At 33.9% G+C, this 13,707-nt stretch overlaps 1 protein-coding gene across 1 annotated transcript; it reads left to right on the plus strand.

Moving 5' to 3' along the window:
* Nucleotides 1-10,848: 10,848 nt before the first annotated feature.
* LOC114179086 (transcription elongation factor 1 homolog) lies at nucleotides 10,849-12,972 on the plus strand. Its single transcript, XM_028065301.2, has 6 exons — nucleotides 10,849-10,974; nucleotides 11,068-11,098; nucleotides 11,795-11,917; nucleotides 12,095-12,165; nucleotides 12,491-12,512; nucleotides 12,620-12,972. The coding sequence occupies exons 3-6, from the start codon at nucleotides 11,805-11,807 to the stop codon at nucleotides 12,681-12,683; spliced, it is 270 nt and encodes an 89-aa protein (XP_027921102.1). The 5' UTR covers nucleotides 10,849-10,974; nucleotides 11,068-11,098; nucleotides 11,795-11,804; the 3' UTR covers nucleotides 12,684-12,972.
* Nucleotides 12,973-13,707: the final 735 nt, after the last annotated feature.

The following is a 13,707-nucleotide window of genomic DNA, read 5'->3' on the forward strand; positions in this document are numbered from 1 at the left end:
GATTTTGATTTTTATATCTGACTGGAAAGTATTTCTGAAAATTTGATTTGAACAATGATACTTGATATACTGTGATGCTAGGAATAGATCTCAATATATCAATTGCTTTTAACACTCAATCGTAATGCTGGATAGTTTGCTGAATATGTGAGGAATCAATATTCAGGGAACTAATCTTATGAATTTTATACACGAGGGATCGGTATAAATGATTTTTGAGTGTGCATCAATATTGGTATTTTCAGATGTTATGTATTATATTCACCCAGATTACAGACAAGGGAGATAGATGAAATCCAATCCCAGTTTCTTTTACTGAATTTTTATAAACTTTTCCGCTTTTACTGTATTCTGTTTATGCAAATTAGTTTAACTACCAATGATCCATCATATTAAAACTTCTGTATATACATATATGCCGATCGAGATAATTATTTATTTTAACAGAATCTATTCCTCGTGGGTTCGACACTCTACTTAAAAATCATTATACTACAGTTGACTTTTGGTACGCTTGCCAAGAGACCAACAAGTATTTTTGGCGTCGTTGCCGGGGAACGGTGTTCTTTTGAAATTTTTAGTTATCTCATCTAGCTTTGTGTATAGTTTCTTAATTAGATAGTTTATTCAATTCTCTCCTTTGTATTAATCCTTACTTGAGCTGTTTTGATTTATGCTCTTACGAGGTTAGGTTCCTGAAGATCGATTAGCATTTGACCCGGAGATAGAAAAGACAACGAGAAGAAACAAAGGCAAAAACAAAAAGAAGCAAGGAAAGACAAGGGAAGAATCTTCCAGTACTTCCATCACACCTCAATTTGAAAACATGGAGAATCAAAGACCAGCTCCAACCAGAATGACACTTGGAGACTATGCTATGCAATAAGGGCTAAGATATTTTTCTAGCATAGCAATACCACCCACCATCAAAACTTTGGAGATGAGGCCAACTTTTCTCAGCTTAATTAGTTCTCATCAATTCACTGGAATGGATAATGAAGATCCATATACTCATCTCTCTACATTCTATGAATTGATAGGAACCATGGGCTTTCAAGAAGGAGATCTTGAGCATGTATACATGCGATTGTTTCCTTTTTCTTTGGCAGGTAAAGCAAAGGAATGGCTTAAGCACAACCATAAAGATGGAGTCCTTCCTTATCTTTGTCCTTGGGAGCCTAAGCACAAAAATGCATTCAAATATCAACCCAAGGCATAGAGGGAATAAGAAGAGGAGTATAGAGTCCATGAGGGTGGGTTCTAGTCTTGGCTTTCTTGCATGCTATGCAATTCTCACAATGCTTTTCTAGTGGTTTTCTCATGTGAGGACAAAAAAAGTGTTCTTTCAAGACTTCTAGAGTCTTAGAGGCCCCAAAATGCCCTAGTAATCACCCTTCTTGCACCTCTCTTAAAGAACCTTGAGGTACACAAAGTCTCTTACCTTTGAAATGATAGTCATTGTGAAGGTAAAAGTTCTTATGTCCCCCTAAGTGGCACTCACCATGAATTATGGAGAAGTCAACATCATTTGGATACAACTCCTTCATATGAAAGAGTGGCACTTAGAGAATGAATCTACCACCACAATACTCTACCTATGTTTGTGTTTATTCACATAAGGGAATTGTTCAATGAACTCTATCCACCTTGCATGTCTCTTGTTTAGGTTACCTTGGCCTTTCAAAAATTTGAGGGATTCACGATCAATATGGATCACAAACTCTTTAGGAGGAAGGTGTAACATCCCGGTCGGATATGACTAATTAAAATGAAAAAAATAGAAATATCAATAAAACCTCATTTAATATAATGTCCTTTCCCAAAATGCGGGAAAAGTTAAAACCTTTATTAACTCGTCCAGATATTAAATTCAAGTTCCATTACCAATATTACAATTCAAAAACCAATAAAACACTGTTCTCCAATACATAAGAGTAAAATTCAGTAAATTCCATAAAATAATTCTCCCAAGCTAGACCCTTTCAAGCTCTATGCCTCACCAGTACCACTTGCAATATCATCTGCTCCCGTGTAACGCATTACACGATCATTGTCAAACACAAGTAGATAAGGTGAGCTGAACAAAATAAAAGTGCACTACAAAATATAAGAAATAACCATTCAATATTCCAAACATTTCTAATACTCCCAAGTCTCACACCCCAGTCTTCAACACTTCCTTTGGACGCCTCTTGATTCTACACCCTTTGATGATTACATTGATCGATCTTTGTTGCCACGAGTGTCTACTCGCCCCTTTGACTACAGACCACCACCTATAGTCCACACGTGGGAATAATCTTGTTGCAGCAATAACCCGCAACACAAAGTGGAGTTCCCTAATACGAACCGTAGTCCGTATTTGTCCCTAAGACTACAAAACTCGTCGGATAATGTAAGACCCGTGAAAATTAATTAATTAAATAAAGAATTAATTAATAAATGCGGGTAGTGGGAGCCTTTATGGCATTAAATATTGATTGATGTGACGTGGAAAAGTACTAGCTCAAGTGGTTAAGAGTACTTTGATTATGTGAGAGGACTTGGGCTCGAGTCCTAAGTATGCCATTTGTGTATTATTTAATTATTATTGTTTTGATAATATGCTGGATCATGAGGATTGATAATATAATCACAGAATTATATAAATTATCACAAAACATGAATTGAATGGTTGTGCATTGAGTTAAACTTTATTTTTGCCAAAATTTCCTTTGCCATGAAGGTGAAAGGGCAAGGAAACCCTAGCAGCCAAGGGAGGGATAGAAAACCATCATAAGACAACAATTGAATGGCATTAACCTTAGTTAATGGTATTTTCCTTTTACATAATTAAACCCACATTAAGACACCAATTAATGGCCAATTAAGGGAAAAAGAGAGAGGTTTTGTGGCTGGTCTTGTTGCATAATCAGAGGAATACGAAAATTTGAGTGTACCGTGAGGATTGAGTGAAGCAAGGAGCTGCATTGAGATAGGAGCAGAGGAGGGTCATTAGTGATCAAGGGAGAATTTTCAAGCATCCAAGCTTAAGTTAAGGAATTCAGGTTAGGGGAGTTAGACACGTTAAATTTTATGCTAAGCATGAATTGTATAATATATGTATGTGTTTAGTTTCCACGAACCTCTACTGTCTGATAGTTTCTGGATGTGTGTAGACTGTGAACTATTATAATTATAAGTGAGTTTGCATGAGAATTAGTGGAGATTCGCAAGAAAGGGAAAATTGGGAAAAGGTTGAGATTCGTAGGTGCAAAAATTCTAGGAATTTCCTAGAAATTTGATGCATCGCCTGACGGCACAGGGCTTGTCGCCAGGCACCAGCGTAGGGACAGTGACTCTGCGTGGCTGCGAGGTGAGGTTCTGGTTCTAGGTGTTGTGGTGCACATTGGTGGCTGGAATAATTCATCTAGGTCATGCAGAGTATAATTTTAAGAGTGAATGATGTTTAGGGGATTGCTTTTGTGGGGAACTTGGGGTAAATATTACTAAAGTCTAATTAGGATGTATTAGAAATTGGATGACCAGAGTGACAAGAAGCATAATCCAGTAGGAAATTAGTTTGATGATGCTGAGAAAGAATGGTAGTGGATTGGTGTGATAAGCAGTAGGAGTTCATGAACATGTGCATGTAAGAGTTCAATGGATAAACTTAGGTTTATTAACTATAGAATAGGACAATCCATTGAGACAAATGGGACCAATTAAGAAGTGATATGGTATCAGTAGTGTTACAATTGACTGTGATAAGGATTTCATATCAATGGTATAAGCCATGGCATTCACTTAAAATGAAGGACTTTAAGAATAATAATATGATTGGAGCAAGAACTCTTGACATAGTAATTATGATGGACGCAAAACATTGTGGGTGCTGTTATGGAGTTATGATATGACTATTGGACTTGGTTGAGGAACAGATGGTGCCTGAATCCAAACTAGTATCAGTACTGCACAAGTACTGGTGTGGCGCCTGGCAGCAATATGGGAGCTGCTAGGTGATAGCGATGTTACAGTGGTAACAAGGAAGGGTAGCGCTTGGCGGTGAAGGCAATTCCGTCAGGAGATACCTATAGAGATAGTGGTGCAAAGGCACTTGGCGCTTGGCGGTATGCGATCTGGAAGTGGCAGCGCCATACGTGACCTATGCCAAGCGATTTTGCTACAGCAGCATCGGGTTGCTGGCATTGTGTGCGTGATCTACAAGGCTTCTATGACACCCTAAAGGTCGGCTTGCTGGTGTTCTTGGAGTTGTGGCTCGAAACGTATCCTTTGAGTTGAGCTCGGGATAGGGGTTAAACATGTGGCATTCCTCGAGTTGTGGCTCAGAATGGCATCTCTCGAGTTAAGCTCGGGATGGCGAATGAACACGAGGAACTCTTGAGTTGAGTTCGGGTTGGCGAGTGTTGCCGGTATGAGTGTGCTGGTTGTGGCCAGTACGGATGGGTTCAGATAGACTACCCTCCTCAGTAATTAGCTGACGAGTTTGGTAGTCTTGGGACGTTACGAACTATGTTCGTATTTGAGAACTCCACCTGGCGTTACAGATTATGATCTGTAGCATGGTTTCCCGTACGTGTTCTATCGGTTGTGGCCGATAGGTATGGCAGCAAGGCATCTTAGGGTACTCACTAGAAGACGTAGATCACGGTTAGCATGGTGGTGGCCATGTATAATTGAATCAAAGGATGGAATTCCTGTGTCATGTTGTATGCATATGTGTATATCTTATATATATGTTTATTCTGTTAGCTCACCCTATCTCCTTGTGTTTGACAATGATCGGGTACGTGGTACACGGGAGCAAATGATGTTACAGGTGGATCTGGTGAGGCTTAGCGACGAAGCGGGGATAACTTGGGAGTTTTTATCATTTATGATTTTGGAATAAAATTGTAAACACTTATGGGATGTTTTTATATTATTTCTAGTTTGATAATTTATGGATTTTGGATTATTCATTAATCTAATAAAGTTTTAAATTTCACGCGTTTTGGAAAATGACAGATTTATAAATGAGGTTTATTAATTATTTACTTATTTTATAAATCCGTAATATCCGGTCGGGATGTTACAGATAACACCAAGGAGGAAAACCTTTTGGAACCCATCCATACGAGCCACGATCTTGCACACTCCACTGGAATTCCAAAACCACCAGGCTACAACCTCGAGTGACTTTATGTTACCCCAATACAAGATGCACTTGTAACTAGGATCCCAAAAAAGCATCACATCAAGACTGTAACATCATAGTCGAATATTACTAATTTTAAATAATATAAAATAAAAGAAATACTAAAGTCACATTTATTTAAATGCCTTTCCCAAAACACGGGAAATTAAAAACATTTATTAAACTCATCCAATTAAACCACATTGTTCCAATAATCCATACTAGTTCATATTCTAGTAAAAATGCGGTTTACAAAAATGTGAAATTAAAATGATAGTAAACTTCCATAATAAGCTTTCCCACACTAGCCCCTCTTCTGCTCTATGCCTCACCAGCATCACCTGGAACGTCATCTGCTTCCGTGTGACAAGTCACACGATCATCGCCATACACACATACAAAAAGGGTGAGCTCATAAACAATTAACATATAAATTAATAAAATCAAGATACACCCAACTATTTTATTCTAGTTAATTATTGACTAAAACCTTATTACCCCAAGGTTTTTAAACCTGCAAGTCACACAAATAATTGACCATGGACTTAGGATATATGATGCTTTCACGAACCTAGTCGCTCGTGGTCCTGCCTCTACGAACCTCCCCGCTCGTAGTCCAACTCTACGAACCTCCCCGCCCATAGCCCAACACACGTGATCCACCAGCTACAAACCTACCCACTCATAGCATCTATCAAGTGTGAGCACGAAACATATGAACCTCCCAACTCGTATCCCCACACGAGAGTATCAAGATATGAACCTCCTCGCTCATATCATCACGTGTTCACCATCATCCATGAACCTACCCGCTCATGGCACAACATCTCCAGATCCAAGTCTTACATCACAACATCAAAACAAAATTAAGAAAAGCACACTACACTATACAAGGTACATACTCAAGCTGGTCTTAGGGATTCCAATGTTTCCACAAACTTGCTCGTTCGTGGTCCAACTCTATGAACCTCCCCGCTTGTAGTCTAACACACGTGATCCACCAGCTACGAACCTCCACACACGAGAGTATTAGGATATGAACCTCCTCGCTCATATCATCACGTGCTCATCACCAGTCATGAACCTACTCGCTCATGACAATATCAAGCATATCCCAGACTAGGAAAAACACAACAAGCCATGCAAAACATATCACAAACACACCTTGCCACTGCATCATCGTCTGACGCAGCCTAAGCACCGTTAGGGGAAATGGCAGTGCAGACCGTCTGGTGGTTCCACATCTGCACCGCTAGGCGCTACACTAGTAATGTGACACTACTGATTTTAGGCCCTCTAATTCAGCTCCTAACATCCAACCATTTAGTTCTCAACATCCAGAGATCAAAATATACATTCATATACTCTAATATACAACATCACAACACATATGCATCTTTCAAGTATAAGCACACATTCCTCTCTTTTATAATTCATATATACTCACATCTTAAATCAATGCCAACATTCAACCCTAGAGTAAACCATGCTCATATGAAATTATGAAATAATAAGGCAATAGACACATAACTCATTTATTCATACAAGCATAAGTTTTACCTCAATCAGTAACTATAGGAACCCCTTTTTCTTAACCAATTCTTTATGTAAAATTAAGATTAACATCAACACTTAGTCATTTAAACTCACATCACATCAAATCATCCCATACATATACACATATAGTTCACATAAATACATAAGTGTACAGGCATTCACCATAACATGACATACATGCAACACAAAACAATGTTCATCCCACACGAGTGAGTGCCAACACTTAAGTACCTGCAATGCCATGGACAACCATAATTCTTACACCAAAATTTCTAAGAAAATTTATCATCATAAAACCAAAAATACTACAATAATGCATGACATATTTCGCAAACTACAAACCTCAAATCGATGATCCGACCGATCAAAACAAATAATAGCATGTTATGGACAAAATGTCCAAATTTGAGCTTAATCCAATGGTTAAAGAGTCGGGAAAGTCAATTTTACTAAAACTGCACATAATAGAAATAAACGTAGTCGCCCAGCGACCACCGACGCTTCCAGAATACTAAAAACGACGTGAAACAGCATAGTTTTATGAATCCTTAAACCCCTAACTAGGAAATACACCAAATAGCACTGCCAAAAACACATCCACTTCAAACGAATTGGCACCCAAACTTGAACCTTTATTTTAATACTCCTATTTTAGTCTCTTTTGTTTGCATAAAATCCACCAATTGAACTTCTTGAATTTTCTTTTAACTAAACTAAAAAGATATATTGCTAAGCACTTAAGGTGTGTATTGCACCACTCTAGAATGTAAAAAAGTCCCATCAAAAGGAAATATGTGCATCAAATAATATTAAAACAAGAAGTTAAAGTGGATTGCTTGTTTGCATTGCGAAACAAAAAGAAAAGAAATCAAAGCATGTTGTGGGTCTCTCTAATGTACCAAGCCATGAGCCAAACCTAATTTCAAACAACACATTCATGTTATAATAAATTTCGTACATCAAGCAGTGCCAAAAAAACAAAATAAAACATATCTCATAATGTTAATTTTCATACTAGTTTACATACCATATATCTTAAACCATTAATACCTTTATATTAAAAGGACATCCTGCACTTTAACTAGGATATATAGATTATTCCATATCAACAAGCAGATGCATCACCTTACTAAAATATTATATTCTTATAAAAGTTATACGTATTATAATTCTTTTTTTAATTCTTTTGCTTAACACCATATTAACTTTAACTTGAAAAAAAAATACTAGTTACCCAATATATTATTATTCCGTAAACCACTGCATAAACATCCATTGATCATACTTAATATATAAATGCATACGTGATTTATATTTCTTCATAATGAATATATAAATTCACACACTCATTTTTTTTTTATATTTTTATATGAATACCTATAGTATATCTACGTGAAATCCATAATTTCAGTTCACCTTCAATTATCTAATTTCGTTTTTAACCCATGTTCACACAATTTCCCTTTAATCCAAATCTCCACACGTATTCACTCATGAAAACACCTCTAGCCCCCAAAAAGAAAAATAGACAAAAGACCCTAAATTTTCTTTATTCGTTTTGCATCAACAATTCACCAAGAAATCTCACACTTTAACATCTTCGTGAGTCTTATAAGACAATAATATGAATCACCACACCATGTATACAAAAAAAATATAGATAACTCCCCTTACCTATATTCCCTACTCCAATGTGCTTTGAGGATTATTTCTTGCACTAAAGGAATTGCCTTCACTTTGATCCTCACTCGAAAAAAAACTCCCCCACACTCTCTTTACTCACGTTCTGATAATTGGTAATCTCAAAACCCTTTCTCTTCTCCCAATTGGTTTATTAACTCCGCCTTAACTAAGCTTAATGGCAAAGAAAACGAAAATTAATTAAAATGAGTTTAATTGTCATTCAAGAGCTATTACCATATGGTTTCCCAGCCCTTCCATTTGCTCCTCAAGGCGGCTAGGGTTTCTGACTCTTTCCATTCATGCCAAAAAGGAGTTGGGCAAAAAGAAAACCCTAAATGCAATTACCAAACAAATACACAACCATTTAAGCAATTCATATTTCGTGATAATTCCTATACATCTAGGATTATATTATCACGCCTCATGGTCAAGCATATTATTAAAATAATAAAACAAGTAAATAAGTACAACAATGACATACATAAGACTCAAACCCAAATCCTCTCAACACATTCAAGTACTCTCAACCACTTGAGCTAGCATTATTCCTTATCATAATTCTTCGCATTAATTACTATAAAGATTCCTTTAATTGCATTTAAATTAAATAAATATTTCTTTATTTATTTATTTTTCTCGAGTCTTAAAATGTAAACAAAAAAAGGTTAAAATACCTTTTTGGTCACAATTTTCGTCAAGTTTTGTCAAATAAGTCATAATTTTGTTTTTGTGTTCAAATAGGTCCCAATTTTCGTCAATTTTGTTTAATTTGGTCCTTTTTTGCTAACACCGTTTAAATCATTAACGACCATGAACAGTGACTGTCACATGTCACTTTGTATTTTTTTAATATTTTTTTAATTTTTTGCTCAATTTTTAAATGTCCACGTGTCAACCCAACCATGTGTCACATGTCAGAGTCAATGTTTTATATTAAATTTGGTCCTATATTTGGTAATTTTGTTCAATTTAGTCCAAATTTTTGTTAACATGAACCAATTTTGTTCCTTTTCAAATTGAAACCAAATTTAATTTTTATATTAAAATTCACATTTTTTTATTAAATGGTTTTATATAATATATTAAAATTCACATCATTATAACTTTTATATAAAAATTAAATTTGGTTCCATCTTCGATAAGGACAAAATTGATCAATTTTAAACAAAATTATGACTAAATTGAACAAAAATAACAAATAGAGGAACAAAATTGAATATAAAACATTGACTTTGACACATGACACATTGTTGGGTTGACACGTGTACATTTAAAAAAAATTTAAAAAAAATTAAAAATTAAAAAGCAAATTAAAAAAACCACAAAGTAACACGTGGCTGTCACTGTTTATGGCGATTAATGATTTAAATGGTATTAACAAAAAATGATTAAATTGAATAAAAAATACGAAAATTGTGACCTATTTGAAAAAAAAAATAGGACTTGTTCGAATAAAATTGACAAAAATTGAAACTTATTTGAACACAAAAACAAAATTAGGACTTATTTGACAAAATTTGATAAAAATTGAGACAAAAAAGTAACCAAAAACAAAATAAAAGAAAACACAATTCCAACCCTTGCATCAATGTCGATCATAAACATTATTTGTGTCAAAGAAGGAGAAGAAGAATCAAAATGGAAAAAATACAATATAACAAAAAAAGAAAGTGATGAAATAGTATAGATAAACTAAGTTATCTATTCCTTCTTTGCATCCACGAGCACAAAAGTACTCATAAAGTACACCATAATAAAAAAAATGACAAAAAATCACTAAAGAACAAATGTTCTATTATAATAATAATAATAATAATAATAATAATAATAATAATAAAAATAATAATAATAATAGTAATAGTAATAATAAATAATAATAATATACATTTTGAGAAAGTAAAAACTTGAAAAAAAACGAGTCTCACCATAACAGAAATCAAATCAACATTTTAAGAATTTTCATAATGCTTCTTTTTATAGTTATACTCATCGTTAATCACGTATTACATTATAAAAGATATCTTATTTATAATTATTTTTTATGAACATTTTTTTAATTTTAATAATTATGATAAGATTATGGTATAAAAAGAGTGGACCAACCTGCGTAACAAACGTTATTTTTTAAATATGTATAATATTATATTAATAGATAATAATATTATAATATTATTAAATTAATATATAAACTAAAATTATATTTATTAAAAATAAAATAAAATATATAAGAAAAAAAAGTAAAAATAGTGAATTTTATAAAAAATTTATAAAAGTAACTGAATTTTTTAAAATTTAATAAATTATTATATTTAAAGATTAAAATTGATATTTTGAAATATAAAATGAAAAAATATATTTTTATATATTGTTATAGATAAAGATATCGATTAATAGTTTTAAAATAAATTTTAATAATTTTTTATTTTTATGAAAAAAAATGTTAGACAGGGAAGGCATAAGAACGTACGTTTTCCAGTGTTACACAAAAATTATAGTCAGGGCGCGAGCAATCTATGCGAAACCTTCGGTATTCTCCATCTAAGTCCTTTACATAATCGGTATCTGCTGCATACAACCCATCCTCTTCTCTCTTCTTCAGCATTTTCAAATTTCTTTATCTTTATCTCTCTTTCTTCATTTTAATCTTGCAGTTCATACTCGGTTCTTCGCTCGGAAAATTCGGTTAGGCCTCTTCGCTTTCCATCTCCGCATACAATTTCATCCCTTCTTTCATTTTCTCTCTATTCGGAACTCTTAGGGTTTCTTTTTATTTGTTTCATTCCCCTTTTTCTTTTCGAGAATGGAGCAAAATTTGGGTAAAAATGCACACTGGCTCCCTCCTGTTTTTCAATTCAATTTTATTAACTGTTTATCTTTAATGTTGCCGGCAAAAAGTTAAAGGCTTTTCGTATTTTCTCTCGTCAATGCGGTTAAGCTATCGCTCTACATGACCTTCGATCCCTAGTTTGTGTCGGTGATTAGGGGCTGGGTTCATCGTGTGTATTTAGAATTGATGTAATCTGTGAAGAGATTTTCTTGTTGGGTAATTGTGCAACAAAGAATAAAGAGATGCCAGTTTCAACCTTTATCGTGTTTTACTATTGTCAAAATAATACAAGTATTGTTGTCCACGATCTAGACAATGTTATTTAAATTGTGTTTTTCCTTTTACCTTTGTAGCATTCACTTTCATATTAGTAGGCTTGGAATCTTGATTTTCGTTGACAATTAGAATATTTAGCACTGAAAATTGCGAAATTGGTTATCTGCTTGAATTTACTGCTCCAGGGATTTATTTGCCGTGCTGCGTGTAGTTGCATAGGTTTTTTTTTTTTTTTTACCCTTTTCACTGAATTTTTGTTTGGAATTGAAAATCAGGATTTGAGTAATGGGTAAGAGAAAATCAAGCGCAAAGGCCCCTCCAAAGAAACGGATGGATAAGCTTGACACTGTCTTTAGCTGTCCTTTCTGCAATCATGGGACCAGTGTTGAATGCCGCATGTAAGCATTTCTTTAATTATTTGTAAAGGGACATAAGATGTAGGCATTTTGTTTCCTTGCTTTATGCATTCAAAGGCATTTAGGCATGTTTTCTCGAAAATCATTAAGTAACATAACACGTCTATTTTATTTCAAGTTAGAGGTGAATACTATTCATTTCGATGCTCATTTTGACAGTGATATGAAGAACTTGATTGGGGAAGCTTCATGCAGGATATGTCAAGAGAGCTTTAGCACTACCGTCACAGGTTTGTTCTTATGGGCTGTACTTGTTTTATTTTACTCTGTAAAAAGAACTTTTTTCCACGGGTAAGATATTCATGCTGTTATTTTACGAACTAGGTGGTAAACGGTCAATTACCAAGATGGCATAGAAAAATATTCTGTCATGTCAACAAAATTGAACTTGATTATGATAATCCTTGAGACTTGTCCATGATGATATTTTTAAATTTTAATGTGTATGTTTGCCATTTTGAAATCAGGAAAAAAAAAGGAACTGATTTATTATTAAAGATAGGCTAATAAAGCACTGTAGATTTAGCTAATCATTTCTTTTGTGTTTCTTCACAGCTTTAACTGAGCCAATAGACATGTAAGTACAATCAATATGTTGAAAACATCCTGCTTCATCTCTTTCTTTCTTTCTTTCTCACGTATGCAAAACCATGTGACTCAAGTAGCTTAATTGCAATGATGCAGATACAGTGAATGGATTGATGAATGCGAGCGGGTGAACAACCTAGAAGATGATGGTGCTGAGTGATTGTGAGAATCCACTTCTAATAGTTGCTAAAGGAATAAGTGTCCATCTGTGTGTTTTCTTCAGCTTGTAATTATATAAGATCTTATGAGCACTGGTGCAACATCAAGCTTAATTCCATATACACTCTTTTAGAAGATTGTAATGCGGATGTACTCAAGAGGCTTTATGTGAACCATATTTTAGTTTTTGTTAGACGTATAATAAGTTGGTAGTATATGTAGAAATGGGTTAGATTGACGTGAACTTAAGTGGATTTTGTCAACATGTTTACCCCGTTTCTCCGTTTCAATTTGGTAGATGATATCTTTGTTTGAAAAGAATAACAATAAAACAATAATTAAGCGTAAAATACAATATTTACATTAATATTTCTTATTAGAAAACATGGTATTATTATTATTTTTTTAAATACTTGAAAGGGATTTACATGGTGAAAAAATAATATTGATGTGATGTATTTAAAATAACTATACTTTGATCTTATGAGTGAAATTTGAGAGCCATGTAATACCATGTTAAGCTATCCATGTTTCCAGAAGTAGTGAACCTTAATATAGTTTGAGATATTATATGAAAACTACTATAGCTTGGAAGAAATTGTGTTACAGTTTTATTGAACTGAAACGATTGTAGGAACATCGGACTGAGATTATTGATTAGTTTAGAAATTCGGTTTACAAAAATGTATTTCATTAATTTATTAGTTTATGATATTTTTTTCAGATAGTTTTTATAATTTATTATTTTTATTTTCACACTGGTGTAATGAACTTAACAAAATTATGAGTTATTTAAAAAAAAGCCTGAGTTTAAAACTGTGAGCCCCTTTGAACTTAACAAAATTATGAGTGATTAAAAAAAAAAGCGAGTTTAAAACTATGAGTCCCCTTTTCTTTTATTATTTCATCTTGTGTGCCTAAGTAAGAAGGCTCAAGTAACTTTTCCTTTAAAACACCCTTCACTGCCACACTGCTTTCTATTTGTTCTCTCTCCAACATTTTGCTCCTCTTGTTTTCCGTTTGTA

Source organism: Vigna unguiculata, chromosome 3 (genome assembly GCF_037176805.1).
Source record: "Vigna unguiculata cultivar grain cowpea cultivar isolate G323 ecotype 2 chromosome 3, ASM3717680v1, whole genome shotgun sequence".
In the NCBI taxonomy this organism is placed as follows: domain Eukaryota; kingdom Viridiplantae; phylum Streptophyta; class Magnoliopsida; order Fabales; family Fabaceae; genus Vigna; species Vigna unguiculata.